This window comes from Abramis brama, assembly GCF_963993115.1.
Source record: "Abramis brama genome assembly, chromosome: 20".
In the NCBI taxonomy this organism is placed as follows: Eukaryota; Metazoa; Chordata; class Actinopteri; order Cypriniformes; family Leuciscidae; genus Abramis; species Abramis brama.
The window spans coordinates 35134230-35152530 of NC_139982.1; the positions used below are offsets into that span (position 1 = coordinate 35134230).

The following is an 18301-nucleotide window of genomic DNA, read 5'->3' on the forward strand; positions in this document are numbered from 1 at the left end:
TGTACGAGAACATCGCAGAGTGGATAGTGGCAAGTGTCCTTTCCTGCGCGTGTTTCTGTGTGTGTGTGTGTGTGTGTGTGTGTGTGTGTGTGTGTGTGTGTGCTGAACGAGTGTGTTCATGAGTGTGTTGTGTGCGCAGGCTCACTGGTGGGCGGTGTTACTGATGGGAATCGCTCTGATTATGCTGATGGCAGGATTCATCAAGATCTGCAGTGTCCACACTCCCAGCAGCAACCCCAAACTGCCTCCGCCCAAACCCCTGCCAGGTGACCGGCTCTCAGCGCATGTCCATACACACACACATCACATGTCCATACACACACACCCTATATTGCCAAAAGTATTGGGACACGCCTCCAAATCATTGAGTTCAGGTGTTCAATCACTTCCATGGCCACAGGTGTATGAATCAAGCACTGGACATGCAGCCGCTTCTACACACACCTGTGGAAGATCTCGCTCTCAGGAGCTCAGTGGACTCGAGCGTGGGACCGGGTACTAAATATTACACGGTCCATGGGATGTCATTAATGTTCATGTGCATGTAAAGGCAGACGTCCCACAACTATTGGCAATATAGTGTATATCACATGTTTGGATATGAGGATGTGCACTCGCTCTCTCCGCACTGTGTGCGTCTGCATGTGCCGTGAGTTTAACGGGGAGATTTGGGGACCAACAGGCGCATTTTCACATTTGCATCTTTCCAGTTTTTTTGTTGACGGATTAAACGAGACGCGTTTGTAAACCTTGTAAACTAACATCAATGCTCAAGGATTTATCGCTTAAAAAGTGAAGGAATTAAGTTATAAATATTACATTTGTAATATTTTGCAAAGTAAATTAATACCTGAGAAATATGCTTTATTTTATTGTCCTGTTGTATTACTGCAGTAATATATGTTTGTCTTAGAAGAAATAATAATTTATATTTTTAATTCTACAAGTATTCATGTTTTAATGTATATAAAATATAATGACAATAATAATATTGGTAACACTATACAATAAGGCCTCATTTGTTAACATTAGTAAATACATTAACTATTTTTACAGCATTAATTAACTTTAGTTAATTTTAGTTCATGTTAGCTCAGTGCTTTAAATAATATGAACAGATATTTTTTCTCTTAATAATGTGTAAATAAATGTTGAGATTGACATGAACTAAGATTAATAAATGCTGTAAAGTACTGTCCTGTGTGTGTTCAACTAATGTTAACTAATGAAACCTAATTGCACAGTGTTACCGTAATAATAATAATATTTTAATGTTTATTATTGGAATATAATGTGATTAATGATTGTTATTATAATCCCAATCAGAGCTATGAATCTCATAAGAGTTTCTGTTAATACGAAAATACATGAACTTGATGGTCAAAAGTTACTTTTTCAGATGTTGTGGCAGTTTTTCCCTGTGGAATATCAGTATTTTTCTCTGTATTGTGGCAGTTTTTCCCTGTGGAATATCAGTATTTTTCTCTGTATTGTAAGTACAGTTGCAGAACTGAGTGTAACGTCCGTGTTTCTCTCTGTCTGGCGAAGGAACGCTGAAGAGACGACGAGCTCAACAGGCGGCTCAGCAGCAGCAGCAGCAGCATCAGCACCATCAGCACCTGAACCAGAACCAGCACCAGAACCAGCACGCTCACGGGCACCAGAACCAGCGGCCGGCTCCCCGTCCAGCCCAGCGCCAGCCTCAGCCTCAGCGCCACCACCGGCAGCCCCGCGAGAACTACCAGATGGGCCAGATGAGGCGCTGAGAGCCGCCGGTCCACGGCCCGACTGAAGGAGTCCGACCGTGGAGCCAGGCTTTACTCCAAAGAACCACACCGGGCCGCCGCTCCTCATCATCACAGTAACGCCAGGCTTCATCCGGGATCACGCACTAAACTGGAACGCTTGACGGGAACATGTCCGGTGTCCGTAATGCTTCCGCAGACTGGAGTTTCTCTTTGGAGTAAAAACCAACCACAACTCTGTCCTTCATTCCCTCACGGAGAAGCTGCACTCCTGAGTTTGTTTTGTAATGATCAGTTTTGTTTGTTTGTTTGATTTTGCCCTTGCGTGCCAAGGTTTACCGGGGTATTTGTAGATAGAGCGTCTCCTGTAGTCACTTCTTTCCTTTGAAAACCCTAAAGACTCAAAGTGGTTTGATATGAAAAACATCTTTTTAAGGAAGCGTGTGGAGCTTCGGCCCGAATCGTCGCCACCTGCTCGGAAAAGGACTTTTATTTTGTAAGACCAGAAATATTACGCCTTCCCTTTTCCAGACTCACGGCTGTATAGAGAAACGATATTAGCTGTATTATACGAAGATTATTTCTTCTACTGTCGATAAGAGATTTACAGTTGCAGTTTTGTTGACAACACTCAGGACTCAAAAACGCTCAAACGAAGGCGGTGGTTCAGCGCGAGGAGGACAGGTCACGCGCAGCCGCCCGACGTCATTCCACCGTTTACGTGCTTCATTCTGTGTGTGTGTTTGTATATAGCTCATCTAGAATCACGTCCTCACGTCCACTGCACTTCCGGTACACACCCCAACGAGGAATGTGCATGAAGAACTTGATTTTAATGTGTGTGTTTGTGTGTGTTAGCGGTACAACCATGAAGATGAAGATCATGATCGTTTCTATGGAAGCCTCTGTCCGCCACGGAATAAAAGATTAAAAAAGCAATTGCAACTTTATCTCGCAATTCAGACTTTGCAATTTATATTGCAATTATGATCTTTTTCCTGCAATTGCGATTCTGAACTTTTCTCGCAATTCTGATTTTTTTTCTCACAATTCTTACTTTTCTCTCACAATTCATACATTTTCATTGCAAATATGACTATTTTCCTGCAATTGCAATTTTCTCGCAATTCAGACTTTCTGACGATTCTGAATTTTTTCTCGCAATTACGACTTTTAAAAAAAAAAAATCTTCAGAATTATGACTTTTCTCTCAATTGCGCATTTTTCTCTCTTGCAATTATGACTTTTTTTATCTTGCAATTTAGACTTTTTTCTCGCAATTCATACATTTGTATTGCAATTATGACCTTTTTCCTGCAATTGCGATTCAGAATTTTTCTCGCAATTCTGACACACTTTCTCACAGTTCATAATATTTTTCTGGCATATTCTGACTTTTTTCTAGTTATAAAGTCCTGCTTACAAGGAAAAAGTAGCAATTAACTTTTATTATTTTATTCCTTGGCAGAAACAAGCTTCCACTCATTCCAGATGACTGAAGTAACTGAAAGTGTTTTTGGGATGTTCAAATCCAGCGTTTGTTGTGAAGATCTGCTCACGTAGAATTGTACGAAATGTTGATTTGAACCCCGGTTACGATTATTCCCTGCAAATGTGTTTTAAGGTTTTAGCTGCAGTTTCCCTGTAGAGGATTCTCACGGTACTATTAACACAAAGGTTTAGTTTACAGTCCTTCAGTGGCGTCCGCTGAGACTCATCCTCATCCTCCTGCGGATGGGCGGCAGTCTCAGGTGTGTGAAGGGCCGCTCGCCGAGGGAACATCCCGCGTGGGTTTGAGGACACTTCCCTTCATCCTCTCTGACAGAGAGCAGGACTTTGTGTCACGTCCATCTCAGCAGGTGTAAACTATGTACAGTAACTGGAGAATTTCTGTTATATTCGAAGGTACATTTTGATACTTTTCTTTTGTTCACCTCTAGACAAGAGTTTGTTGAGTCCAGGCCGGCCGCCGAGCCACATCCGGTTCTTCTTTTCCATACTGCCGTCTGCCATGAAGAAACAAAGCGGCGCTTCGGTGGTTTTGCGGCGGCCTGGACTGGAGGACATCTGAATATTTGCCTGTATTTGACTTTTAATTTTTACGTAGTCTTGGTGAAATTTCATAGAGGAAAAGTGCACTGAAAAAAAAAAGTCTTAATTGAGTCCAAATGTTGTAGGTGAAAATAGGCCGAACACTAAAATTGAGGAACGAATGAACAAAAAAGATTAATACTGCTGTCTGTTAATGTTCACTGTGTTTTATACAGTACCTAAATTTTTGTTCACTTTGAACATTTTTACGTAACATTTCAAAACGTATTGTGCAAAGAGATGTAATTTTTTTGGAGTACTTGAAATGCATTAATAAAAAGACTGGGTTGAATGGCTGTGAGTCTTCATGTCTGTGTCTTCGTCCTCTGAGCGTTTGCCATCGACGAGGAACTGCAGCGTTTGAACTCCTGCTCCTCTGAGGCCTTCAGAAGCGTGACTTCAGCGGAAACACCACAGAACCACATCCTGCACAGAGATCAGACACTGATAGATCAGACACCACACACTCCATTCAGTCCTCTCACTGATAGATCAAACACCACTCACTCCACTCAGTCCTCTCACTGATAGATCAGACACCACACACTCCATTCAGTCCTCTCACTGATAGATCAGACACCACACACTCCACTCAGTCCTCTCACTGATAGATCAGACACCACTCACTCCACTCAGTCCTCTCACTGATAGATCAGACATCACACTCAGTCCTTTCACTGATAGATCAGACATCACTCACTCCACTCAGTCCTTTCACTGATAGATCAGACATCACTCAGTCCTCTCACTGATAGATCAGACACCACTCAGTCCTCTCACTGATAGATCAGACACCACTCACTCCACTCAGTCCTTTCACTGATAGATCAGACACCACTCACTCCACTCAGTCCTCTCACTGATAGATCAGACACCACTCAGTCCTCTCACTGATAGATCAGACACCACTCACTCCACTCAGTCCTTTCACTGATAGATCAGACACCACTCAGTCCACTCAGTCCTCTCACTTATAGATCAGACATCACTCACTCCACTCAGTCCTCTCACTGATAGATCAGACACCACTCAGTCCTCTCACTGATAGATCAGACACCACTCAGTCCTCTCACTGATAGATCAGACACCACTCAGTCCTCTCACTGATAGATCAGACATCACTCTCCACTCAGTCCTCTCACTGATAGATCAGACACCACTCAGTCCTCTCACTGATAGATCAGACATCACTCACTCCACTCAGTCCTCTCACTGATAGATCAGACATCACTCACTCCACTCAGTCCTCTCACTGATAGATCAGACACCACTCACTCCAGTCAGTCCTTTCACTGATAGATCAGACACCACTCCACTCAGTCCTCTCACTGATAGATCAGACACCACTCACTCCACTCAGTCCTTTCACTGATAGATCAGACACCACTCACTCCACTCAGTCCTTTCACTGATAGATCAGACATCACTCTCCACTCAGTCCTCTCACTGATAGATCAGACATCACTCAGTCCTCTCACTGATAGATCAGACACCACTCACTCCACTCAGTCCTTTCACTGATAGATCAGACACCACTCACTCCACTCAGTCCTCTCACTGATAGATCAGACACCACTCACTCCACTCAGTCCTCTCACTGATAGATCAGACACCACTCACTCCACTCAGTCCTCTCACTGATAGATCAGACACCACACACTCCACTCAGTCCTCTCACTGATAGATCAGACACCACTCACTCCACTCAGTCCTCTCACTGATAGATCAGACACCACTCACTCCACTCAGTCCTTTCACTGATAGATCAGACACCACTCACTCCACTCAGTCCTTTCACTGATAGATCAGACACCACTCCACTCAGTCCTCTCACTGATAGATCAGACACCACTCAGTCCTCTCACTGATAGATCAGACACCACTCACTCCACTCAGTCCTTTCACTGATAGATCAGACACCACTCACTCCACTCAGTCCTTTCACTGATAGATCAGACATCACTCACTCCACTCAGTCCTCTCACTGATAGATCAGACACCACTCACTCCACTCAGTCCTTTCACTGATAGATCAGACACCACTCACTCCACTCAGTCCTTTCACTGATAGATCAGACACCACTCCACTCAGTCCTCTCACTGATAGATCAGACACCACTCAGTCCTCTCACTGATAGATCAGACACCACTCACTCCACTCAGTCCTTTCACTGATAGATCAGACACCACTCACTCCACTCAGTCCTCTCACTGATAGATCAGACACCACTCACTCCACTCAGTCCTTTCACTGATAGATCAGACACCACTCACTCCACTCAGTCCTTTCACTGATAGATCAGACATCACTCTCCACTCAGTCCTCTCACTGATAGATCAGACATCACTCAGTCCTCTCACTGATAGATCAGACACCACTCACTCCACTCAGTCCTTTCACTGATAGATCAGACACCACTCACTCCACTCAGTCCTTTCACTGATAGATCAGACACCACTCACTCCACTCAGTCCTCTCACTGATAGATCAGACATCACTCACTCCACTCAGTCCTCTCACTGATAGATCAGACACCACTCACTCCACTCAGTCCTTTCACTGATAGATCAGACACCACTCACTCCACTCAGTCCTTTCACTGATAGATCAGACACCACTCACTCCACTCAGTCCTCTCACTGATAGATCAGACACCACTCAGTCCTCTCACTGATAGATCAGACACCACTCACTCCACTCAGTCCTTTCACTGATAGATCAGACACCACTCACTCCACTCAGTCCTCTCACTGATAGATCAGACACCACTCAGTCCTCTCACTGATAGATCAGACACCACTCAGTCCTCTCACTGATAGATCAGACATCACTCACTCCACTCAGTCCTTTCACTGATAGATCAGACACCACTTACTCCACTCAGTCCTCTCACTGATAGATCAGACATCACTCACTCCACTCAGTCCTCTCACTGATAGATCAGACACCACTCAGTCCTCTCACTGATAGATCAGACACCACTCACTCCACTCAGTCCTTTCACTGATAGATCAGACACCACTCACTCCACTCAGTCCTCTCACTGATAGATCAGACACCACTCACTCCACTCAGTCCTCTCACTGATAGATCAGACATCACTCTCCACTCAGTCCTCTCACTGATAGATCAGACACCACTCAGTCCTCTCACTGATAGATCAGACATCACTCTCCACTCAGTCCTCTCACTGATAGATCAGACAACACTCAGTCCTCTCACTGATAGATCAGACACCACTCACTCCACTCAGTCCTTTCACTGATAGATCAGACACCACTCACTCCACTCAGTCCTCTCACTGATAGATCAGACATCACTCACTCCACTCAGTCCTCTCACTGATAGATCAGACACCACTCACTCCACTCAGTCCTTTCACTGATAGATCAGACACCACTCACTCCACTCAGTCCTTTCACTGATAGATCAGACACCACTCCACTCAGTCCTCTCACTGATAGATCAGACACCATTCACTCCACTCAGTCCTTTCACTGATAGATCAGACACCACTCACTCCACTCAGTCCTTTCACTGATAGATCAGACATCACTCTCCACTCATTCCTCTCACTGATAGATCAGACATCACTCAGTCCTCTCACTGATAGATCAGACACCACTCACTCCACTCAGTCCTTTCACTGATAGATCAGACACCACTCACTCCACTCAGTCCTCTCACTGATAGATCAGACATCACTCACTCCACTCAGTCCTCTCACTGATAGATCAGACACCACTCACTCCACTCAGTCCTTTCACTGATAGATCAGACACCACTCACTCCACTCAGTCCTTTCACTGATAGATCAGACACCACTCCACTCAGTCCTCTCACTTATAGATCAGACACCACTCAGTCCTCTCACTGATAGATCAGACACCACTCACTCCACTCAGTCCTTTCACTGATAGATCAGACACCACTCACTCCACTCAGTCCTTTCACTGATAGATCAGACACCACTCACTCCACTCAGTCCTTTCACTGATAGATCAGACACCACTCCACTCAGTCCTCTCACTGATAGATCAGACACCACTCAGTCCTCTCACTGATAGATCAGACACCACTCACTCCACTCAGTCCTTTCACTGATAGATCAGACACCACTCGCTCCACTCAGTCCTTTCACTGATAGATCAGACATCACTCTCCACTCAGTCCTCTCACTGATAGATCAGACATCACTCAGTCCTCTCAGTCCTCTCACTGATAGATCAGACATCACACACTCCACTCAGTCCTCTCACTGATAGATCAGACATCACTCACTCCACTCAGTCCTTTCACTGATAGATCAGACACCACTCACTCCACTCAGTCCTCTCACTGATAGATCAGACATCACACACTCCACTCAGTCCTCTCACTGATAGATCAGACACCACTCAGTCCTCTCACTGATAGATCAGACACCACTCAGTCCTCTCACTGATAGATCAGACACCACTCAGTCCTCTCACTGATAGATCAGACACCACTCAGTCCTCTCACTGATAGATCAGACATCACACACTCCACTCAGTCCTTTCACTGATAGATCAGACACCACTCAGTCCTCTCACTGATAGATCAGACACCACTCAGTCCTCTCACTGATAGATCAGACACCACTCAGTCCTCTCACTGATAGATCAGACATCACACACTCCACTCAGTCCTCTCACTGATAGATCAGACACCACTCAGTCCTCTCACTGATAGATCAGACACCACTCAGTCCTCTCACTGATAGATCAGACACCACTCAGTCCTCTCACTGATAGATCAGACACCACTCAGTCCTCTCACTGATAGATCAGACACCACTCAGTCCTCTCACTGATAGATCAGACACCACACACTCCACTCAGTCCTCTCACTGATAGATCAGACACCACTCACTCCACTCAGTCCTTTCACTGATAGATCAGACACCACTCACTCCACTCAGTCCTTTCACTGATAGATCAGACATCACACACTCCACTCAGTCCTCTCACTGATTGATCAGACACCACTCACTCCACTCAGTCCTTTCACTGATAGATCAGACAACACACACTCCACTCACTCCTCTCAGTCCTTTCATTAGATCAGACACCACACACTCCACTCAGTCCTTTCATTAGATCAGACACCACACACTCCACTCAGTCCTTTCATTAGATCAGACACCACACACTCCACTCAGTCCTTTCACTGACTAGGAAACTCCAACTTGGAATTTCTGACTAAGAATTTCCAACTCAGAATTTCCGACTCTTTTTACATTCTTAAACCAAGATACATTTACTGGAGAAGCAAAATTACATTGTATATTCAAATATTAAGATATTCACATGACACCAGATATTAAGTCTTGTTTTCAGAAAAATTAGTTGAAAAGATATTTATTTTTTTGTTAAACCCTTAACAATAAGGTCTCATTCTGCTCTGAAATTCAATGAAACTCACTTTTCCTGACTCTCTCCTGATTTAATCTGGATTCTCCACACACTGAGTTCCAGGTCCTGATCGGGTCCGTTCCAGCTCATGATGTTCCTGATGTTCCTCAGCCAGTTTGACCAGACCACCTCTCCCTTCCAGACCAGTCTGATGGAGGTCAGGTGACCCAGATCAGTGGCCACTGCAGCCAGTGAGGTGAAGGCCTTCAGACTGCTGCTGTCCTGATACCTGCACCACACCAGAGCTCATGATCTCAGACACACACACTGATCCACTGATGATGACGTGTTGTTAACAACCCGCAGCAGCAGCTGATTAATTGATTATTGACCAATAGTGCTTATATATTAAAGTTCTTCAGCGTGAAACAACGTTAGGTTACTGCAGTTCTCTAACTCGCCGTCTGATTGTCTTCAGGAGTGCAAACAGGATTCCTTCTGTCTCTGATTGATTCAGACTGTTTTATCAAGTAAAAGCCTTGAGATTAATTGTACAGTCGTCCTCCTTCAGCTCGAGCTTCTCGTGTCTTTCTGCTGTCAAATCTGACCTGATTTAATCAAGTAAACGCAAGAATAACTTCGATATTGTTTGTAGTATTTCAGCTGAACTGAAGCATGTTTACTTGATTATCCAGATATCATTTATTATAAAAATCGTGAGTATTAAAAATTATCATCAGGCTTTTAAGGAAGCTCATCTCTCAATCATCATCATCATATTGCATTATGTATTAAAACTAAAGTTAATATAAATAAAATTGAGCTGTTTTTTTCCTCCATAAAAGCCTGATGTATCAAATATGATGCAAAACATAAAACACATATGCATACTTATTTTGGGGGATTTTCTTTCAAATTTAGTCTAAAGCTTCAATAAACTGCTCCATTGTTTCCCCATGCTATTATTTCCCAGGTCCGGCTGTACAGGGAGCATGTGAATGTGCAGTGGTGTAGTGGACTCACAGGGTGAGGGGAAGGTCTCGGGTCAGTCCCCGGGTCCCGTTGAGCGAGAGGAACAGCGAGGTCTCGACCGGCTCCATCAGGTTCGTCAGCTGGACTCGGATCTGGTAGTGAAACACTGCGGGAGAGTGAAGAGAGTGTGTGTTCGCTAAACACCTTCTCCTTTAGCCTCCCCTGCTGTTTTATCCAGACGCTCGTCTAGACTCAAACCTGGGCCACAATTACCAGCGCATTAACTGACCTTTATAGGGAGCTTCTGGGCCGGTTTTGAGGTACAGGCCTTTAGCGTTCCTCCCCGCGCGCTCTTGCCGCACATCGTAGCCTAGCGTGTTGCAGCGCATCTGTTTGCAGTCCAGACACCGGCCTTTGTTGAAGGTGCTGTCGTCACGGCAACGGTAGCCTATTATGGGCTGGCTGGTGTTGATCAGGGAGTCGGTGAAGAGTTTCACTGCGCGCTCATGGGCACATTTAATGGTCTTAGGAACACCTACAAAACCACCATGAGTCATTTTAATGACAGTCTAGTCTAGTGTAGAATATGCACTTTTAAAATAGCATGTGAAACACTGCTTTATTTAGTATGCTACATGATGCCTCACACTGAATGAGTCTGTCCTATTTTGAATCATTGGGTTTATGTAAATATGACTAGATGGATGCATTTGGCCATTGAAGTGTTTGAGTTTATGTGTATATATTTTCATATATATTAGGAAGTGAATCAGTAAAAACTTTATCTGGACAATAACTTTATTCTAGATCTGCTGTAAAGCCGAAACAATCTCTGTTACTGTAATCTCCTATTATCAATGTAAAGCTGCCTTGAAACATCTATATTGTTAAAAGCGCTGTATAAATGAAGTTGACTTGATTTGACTTTAATTATTAATTGTAATTTAAATCTTTTTGCATTTAAAGCTCATCACCAAGACAAATTCCTTGTGTAATTCCAAACTGGCAATATCTCGAGACCCCTGAGGACAAGAACACGCCTTATGCTGCATGTTCGATTCATCATCTTCCAAACCTATAACAGCGATATTTCCCCACACGTGTCGGTTCGGTACCTTGCAGGCCGTACTGGAAGACGTTACTGTAAATGTCGAGCATCTTGCATCCGGGCTGAAAGGATCCTCCGTTGGGATAGAAGTCCACGTGCGCGACGCTCTGCTTGATTCCCACTCCCGGCATGATGCTGGACTTGGTGAAGGTGTGGATGGCGTCCACAAACTGAGCGTCGTCCGGAGACAGTCTGTCGAACGCCGGCAAACCTTCGAAGTGCGGCCCGGCCGGATCCAGACCTGCGTCACACAACACACATCAGTGTGTACTAGACTAGTGTTCTTCAAGACAGGCTTCCAGGACACAAATAATACAATTTTATGATTTTTTTTTTTAAACTTGACTTTTATTTTAACGCTTGTATCCCCAGGATACGTCACTCCTTTGGGGGTATAAATTCAGTGAAAACAGAATGCTTGTTTGGCAATGCTTGTTACAACATGTTAGCCATTCTCTCATAACTTAAAGTAAACATTCTTTGTAAAATTCTGTTGAACAATAAGTATAATGCCTATTTATATTAGCCTACTGTATCATGTTTAGTACGCACATTTCTAGGCCCTATAAATTATCAACATGACCAAAACCTGTTGTACACAATCTACTTCATGCCTTCTGTCTGCTGTACATACACATATCATATCTGTTTGTTTGTTTGTTTGTTTGTTTAAGTTGGCCCGTAGCTTCATTGGCGAGGTAGCCTAAAACTGAATTAAATGTAGCTAACTAAGTGATTAAATGACTAAATGATTGAATATAAACTTTGATTTAAGAGCATTAAGTACTGAACTGGTTTTCAGAAACAGGGACACAAAGTACAAAGTCTGTAGACCACAAGGTCTATTTTATACCCTTGAAAGAGTGACGTATCCCCTGAGATACAAACATTTACAGACAGATTATAAAAAATGTAAAAAATTTAATTCATAAAATGTCAACATTAACGTAATAAGTTAATGCTTAACAACTTTTTAAACATTTAAGTCCCCTCCAAATATTGTAAAAATGTGCAATTGACCAACTTTTATCTGAAGGTGAGTAGATTTCCCACTAAAGGGGGTCATGTTGTAAATGCTGCCCGTTAAAGAATAGTATGAACTATTGTCACCAGAACAAACACCCTTTCAACATGAAAGCAAGAAATGAGACCTACACTTTCCCTGCCTCTCCCCAAACCTCGCAAATGTCTGTATACCACAGGATATAAAAAACTTTTTAGTGTTAATATGAATAAGCATAATTGTTAGCATATGTTAACATTTTGCTAGCATGATTTAACATCATTGTTAGCATGTTTTAACATGTTGCTAGCATGATTTAACATCATTATTAGCATGTTTCTAGCATGATTTAACATTGCTAGTATGTTTAAACATGTCACACGATTGAACACGTTGCTAACATGTTTCTACCATGAATTAGCACATTGCTAGCATGTTGCTAACATGAATTGACACATTGCTTGAATACTTTTGCATGTTTGCTAGCATATTTAACAGTTTTAAGAACCGTAATTTTTGTGAAACCGGATCGGATTAATTAGAAAATATAGAGCAGACTGAAGGTCTCAAGTTTTGTGTTTGTAGTTTGAAAGCCCAGGAGGAGTAAAGCCTGAAGTACACTTTGTTTTTTACCCGTATGCTAGTGCGTACAGTCGAACACGTAGCCTTGCAATGTATACTCCATTTGATAGGTGTGCACAAACACAGCTGGTCGACACTTTAGAAATGTTTCATCTTATCTTCAGAGGTCATGACCGATAAAACATGTCTGTATTCTTTTAAAGCGGTGGTATAATGCCCTCTTCACAAGATGTAGAATAAGTCTCTGATGTCCCCAGAGTGTGTGTGTGAAGCTTTAGCTCAAAATACCCCACAGATATTTTTATATAGCATGTTAAAATTGTCACTTTTTGAGGGTGCAATGCAAATGAGCTGCTGCTCCCGGCACAGGGGGCGGAGCTTCAAGAGCTTGTGTCCTCTTACCTCACACACACACACACTGAACATTTCAAAAACTTTTAGCCTTTTATGTTCAAACCGGAGTCAGTCAAAGATGGAGAGACTCGAGAAGAAGTGACAACATGTAGAAGCAACAGGACATTTCTGAACGGTTAGTTGATGAATTTATGAAGCTGATGTGGAGTTATCTTCTAGTCATTGATTAGCATATTCTGTCTTGATAATCTATAAATCGTGTTCAGGGGGCGGGGTTTATGTAAATTCTAGGGTTGTTGATGTCACTAACCTGAGAGGAATGTGGTGTAGTCTCTACCAGCCGTTTGTTTTAGTAAAAGCAATATTATATTTTCTGTAAAAGCAAATATCTCCCTTTGCTTTGAACTTTGAGCGTCGTAACTTTGCAGATGTTGTTTATGCTCAAACAGCAACATTACACACTAACTAAAGTTAGAAACGTGAAATCATAATCAACCACCCCTTTAAACAAGCATTGGTCAATGGCTTCCTCAAGCTAACATAATGAGCATCAGATTAGGATGTTTAGCTCTTTAATTGGTCTTTATTAATTGGTCTTTATTATCTTTATACACACATGTGATTTCAGTGTGGCTGATTTAACAGTTTTCATCAGAAGTTGTTGGAGAACACGGCTCTCTTTCTACTCTAAATGGGAAGTTTCAGACTGAATGATGTTAAGAACTGATGCACGCTGGTAGATCGTCCTGTTAACATGATCAGTGGTCAGATGACGGTACTACACTCCACTGACTCTGATAATCCTGTCTGATGTGTGTGTTTGCCTTCTTCATACCAGTAATGCGTCCCACTTTCCTGCGTCCTCTGAAATGGCTCCCGGCAAACCCAGCCACATGCGCTCCCAGACTGTAGCCAATCAGATGGACTCGATCCAGAGAGAGATGACCAGCTTCCTGTCCAGAGAGGAAGTGGCGTCAGGACTCGAACACTTACTGATGCACAGACAGTATGGAGCCTTTTCACACACAAAGCTTTTTATATTTTAATTTAAAAAAAATTCACCATGAAGTTCTTCTTTTTCATGGAATATTGCAGTGTTTATTGTAAATTATTTATCGGTGCACATCATCATTATTGTGTTAATAATCTTGAATCAGAATAAGTTCCTGTTGCAGCATCTCTTCTCTTCTCTGATGACGAGGGCGGGGCTTTAACCTGTCACTCACATGAGATCAGCCAATAGCAAACCACAACCATCCAATCAATTCCTCACGGACACAATCAAGCCCCGCCCACATTTGTTCTCGTTCCAGAAGTGTTTCATTCGCATGGGGAATTGGGAATTGGGAATTGGGATTGTTGTAGTTTCCCGTTCACCACTGTCTAACTGTGGCGAAACCATTGAACCACCAGCATGTTTAGGTTTTTATATGCGGTTTCATTCCCAGAACCATTAAAGATGGTCATTACCTCCAGCCACTGGAGCAGTGCGGCCACGTCCCGGCCCACCTGTCTGCTGTTCTTGGCTGCGATTGGATACGGCTGAAGGGCCAGAATCCTCCAATCACTGATGAGGACGTTGACCTGCGCGAGCCGGACCTTCAGCGCAGACGCCAGATTAAAGATCCACTGCTCCATGAGTCCGTTCATCTGAGAGCAGAAGAGCACAAGAATCATCATGAACCTTAAAGGCAGCTTCTCAAAGCGCTGGACACAAAATAAGCAGTACATTGAACAAGAAATAAAAAACAAAGTAAACATCAACAAGCAAATGCTTGTTTAAAAAAAGCTTTAAAAATGTCAGGTCTGAGCTTCTCTAAATTCAAGAGAAAGGGAGTTTCAAAGAGTAGAAAGCCCTGTTCTCATAGATCTAAAGCGGGTTTGTGGAGCAGTCAGCCAATTAGACTGAAGAACACAGTCTGTGATTTGGGATGTAAGGGATTAACAGTGTGGATAAATAATGAGGAGCCGAGCCATGATGTAATGCTTTGTATGTCAGCATCGTAATTTAAAATCGATACGAAACCTCACCAGTGCAAGGGCTCCAAACCAGGAGAGCTCTGATCGCATGTCTTGGTCCCAGTCAGGACCCTGGAGCCAGAGTTTTGTATATATTGGAGATTATTGAGTGTGGATTTAGAAACTCTGGATAAAAGGGTGTTACAGTAATCTATACGAGAGACAACGAATGAGTTTATCAGCTTTTCAGTAACAAAAACAAAACGAGGTGATAAAGTGATGCTTTAACAGTGCTCAGTACAAACGAATCAAATGTAAGTCTGGCATCAGAAATTACTCCAAGATGCCTCATTTTTCTGTGAGTCTCCAAAAGAAACATGATAAATCAAAGTCTTTGTTTAAACCCAAAGAAAACAGTCTTTAAATGAAACATCCAAAACGCCTCTCGCTGTAAAAGTGTTCGATCAATGTTTCCACCACGGCGAAAATCAATCACTTTCTCGATGCCTATGCACTTGAGTTGTTCAGTGTTGTGATTATGATCAATAACATGTCTGAAGTGACAATAGCTGATTTATGTTCTATTTCTAATCCTCAGTGACCTCAATGCTTTTCCGTCTAGAAACACAATTAACACATCTAGAAAATTAATAGATGAAAAATTATATTCAACTGAAAAAGTAATGGAATCTAATCTTGGATTCAAAAACTATACAAACTTCACTATCTTTCCAGATGAGAAAACAATCCGTACACATCTACCCCAGTACTGGAATTAAAGTCCAAAAGGGTTATTGTTATAAAGTCCACTTCATATTTACCCATGGACAAATAAGCATAACTTGGTTCCAGAATTGTGTTTTGATTGGAACAAGTGTTACAGCAGAAATCTTTAACCCTTCTGGAACAAACCCAGTCTGCAATGAATCATTATAATACTCAAAAAAATCTAAGCAATATTTAAGTAAGCTTGTGGGAAGAGAATCAAGCAAGCTGTATATTTCACGCTTGAAACCTCCGTTGAGAGAGTCTCAGAATCAAACTGTGAGAAATGAGAGAAAGAAACACCAGCAAACCAAGAGGGACCAAAGAGTGAAGCCGTGTTTGCGAACATTAGCGATTTTAGAAATAAAAGGAAAGGAAACAAATAGTTGCTGAGAAACAGAAAAGATGGTAACAGCATTAACTTTAAGCAATCTATTTATGGTTTGGAACAAGTGTCTGGGATCTCCTTGATTGTCTACAATAGTCGGAGATATGATATGATCTTTCGGTTTTAATTAATGCTCTGTAGTCGCCCAGAATATTCTTCCAGGCTTGATAACAGACCCAGTAAGACGCCATTTCCGCTCCATTTGTCGTTATATGGAGGAGCAGAGCGGACGAAAGTGAGCTTGCGTGACCTTACGGCATCAAACCTATCTAGATAAGAGCAGTATTTAACTGTAGATCTTTCTCCTCCAACGTTGCAGATCCCTTGAATCGTTCCCTTCCCTCCGTCTTGAGGAACTGCCTGTTTGTTGACACATGAACCGAGTCGAACAGCAGCGATACGCCGCGTTCACAGGCAATAAACATGCTTAGAGGAAACAATAGTGCATCAAACTACATCATCCCAGCTGACAATATGTTCCAAGAACGTTCCCATTAAAGTATGAAAATGTTTTCTGAACGGTCAAAACATCCCGTTTCTTAAATGTTTTGAATGTTTTTTCTTGGTTGTGAATGTTGAGGAAACATTCCATTCTTCAAACATTATGGGAATGTTACTTATGAAGGTTCTCTGAACGTTCTGAAACTAGTAACTTTAAAAAACGTCAGACGAATGTCCAACTAAACGTTTAAAGTAAAACAATATTTTTGTGCTAACGTTTTGAGAACATTACCCAGCAAGCAATTTTGCATATAAAAGACGTCTAATAGCCGTCCAAACACATCCCTGAGTCTGAGCTAAAACAAGGCAAAGTTTGGGTTGTCAGTGAAGATGTAAAAGACATCTAACGATAGCCCAAGAATAGACTAGATATTAACGCATCATTTGCTTACATGATGGAATATCATACATCTCGCAAGTTATATTGGCAAAAACGCCTATTTTGCCTTATATCGGGTCTATAGTTACCCTAGACGGTGAAATGACGGCTATTGGTATTAAAGAGCAGATAACTGTGAATGAACATTATATTAATGTTACTGTAAGACTCGAGAGGGAACGCTGATCTCTCTGATGATGTTTGTGTGTTGTGCCGTACCGTCCACCCGTGGATAATGAGCACCAGAGGAAGGCTTGAGTTGTATCCGCATCTCTGGAGGCTTTCGGAGCGGAACGGGACCAGGGCGCAGGTCTCCTCAAACACCGAACCCTCGGCGTACAGATGGAAGCTGGACTTCAGCAGCGTCTTCACTGGAGTCTTCACTGGAGCCTCTGGAGAGAAAGCCAGATGTGTAACTGCAGCTTTCAACTCTTTCCATGGCAAACCTTCAAAGAGCCTCTCTGAGAACATGCAATTACAGAGTGAAGTTCCCTGTGTCAGACTAAAATAAGAGCTGCGTGTGCCGGTCCGTGGTTCAGGAACCGTGATCTTCTTACCTGTGGTGTTTGAGTCTCCTCTCACAGACCCGGTGAACACACACATGAGGAGTAAAGCGCTCAGGACTCTCATGATCAACACAGGATCCGCTTCTGCTCTTCTGCGGGAGTCTGAACAAATACTCAAGGTAGAGAGTGTGTGTGAGAGAGCGAGAGACGGTTAGAGAACATGTGTGTGTGAGAGGCAGTGGGAGGGGCCTGAGTGACTCATGGGAAACCATTCTCTGCTCTGATTGGCTGCTGTTCTGCCACTGTTTGAAGAAAGGGAAGCACAGGGTTAATAGCTCTCACCACTCTCTCTCTTCCACTGGTTTAGTTCATGAATGCTTTGGAATACAGACCTCTTTTAGAGAACGAAGCAGATTATTGCAGAAGTGGAAGCAGATATGAAAGCGTTAAAAGGTTTGATAAGTTTACTGTAAAGCAAATGTACTGAATGAAAAAATAATTATTCTACACGATATATATATTTTACAAAATAATTTGGACATGGCTATTAAATCGAAGCCGTATGTTTAACC

At 42.7% G+C, this 18301-nt stretch overlaps 2 protein-coding genes across 2 annotated transcripts in view; one reads left to right on the top strand and one right to left on the bottom strand.

Moving 5' to 3' along the window:
• adam10b (ADAM metallopeptidase domain 10b) overlaps positions 1-4132 on the top strand; it is a 37495-nt gene extending 33363 nt beyond the window's left edge. The window contains exons 15-16 of the mRNA XM_084095673.1: positions 140-266; positions 1549-4132. Of these exons, the coding sequence (XP_083951799.1) occupies positions 140-266; positions 1549-1766 (345 nt within the window). The 3' untranslated portion in view covers positions 1767-4132. The remainder of the gene's footprint in view (positions 1-139; positions 267-1548) is intronic.
• lipcb (lipase, hepatic b) lies at positions 3988-17960 on the bottom strand. Its single transcript, XM_084095674.1, has 9 exons — positions 17781-17960; positions 17443-17615; positions 14702-14881; positions 14067-14184; positions 11300-11533; positions 10474-10719; positions 10236-10350; positions 9283-9501; positions 3988-4262 (listed from the first exon to the last, which is right to left on the bottom strand). The coding sequence occupies exons 1-9, from the start codon at positions 17851-17853 to the stop codon at positions 4142-4144; spliced, it is 1479 nt and encodes a 492-aa protein (XP_083951800.1). The 5' UTR covers positions 17854-17960; the 3' UTR covers positions 3988-4141.
• Between the last annotated feature and the right edge of the window lie 341 nt (positions 17961-18301).

What these genes read in the sequence shown, in the direction of transcription:
- lipcb (XM_084095674.1), bottom strand. Translation starts at nt 17,853, where the DNA reads ATGAGAGTCCTGAGCGCTTTACTCCTCATGTGTGTGTTCACCGGGTCT. An exon ending in AGGAGACTCAAACACCACAG is followed by an intron (nt 17,616 to 17,780) that starts GTAAGAAGATCA and finishes CTTTCTCTCCAG; the next exon opens with AGGCTCCAGTGAAGACTCCA. An exon ending in TCAGGAGAGAGTCAGGAAAA is followed by an intron (nt 4,263 to 9,282) that starts GTGAGTTTCATT and finishes ATCTCTGTGCAG; the next exon opens with GATGTGGTTCTGTGGTGTTT.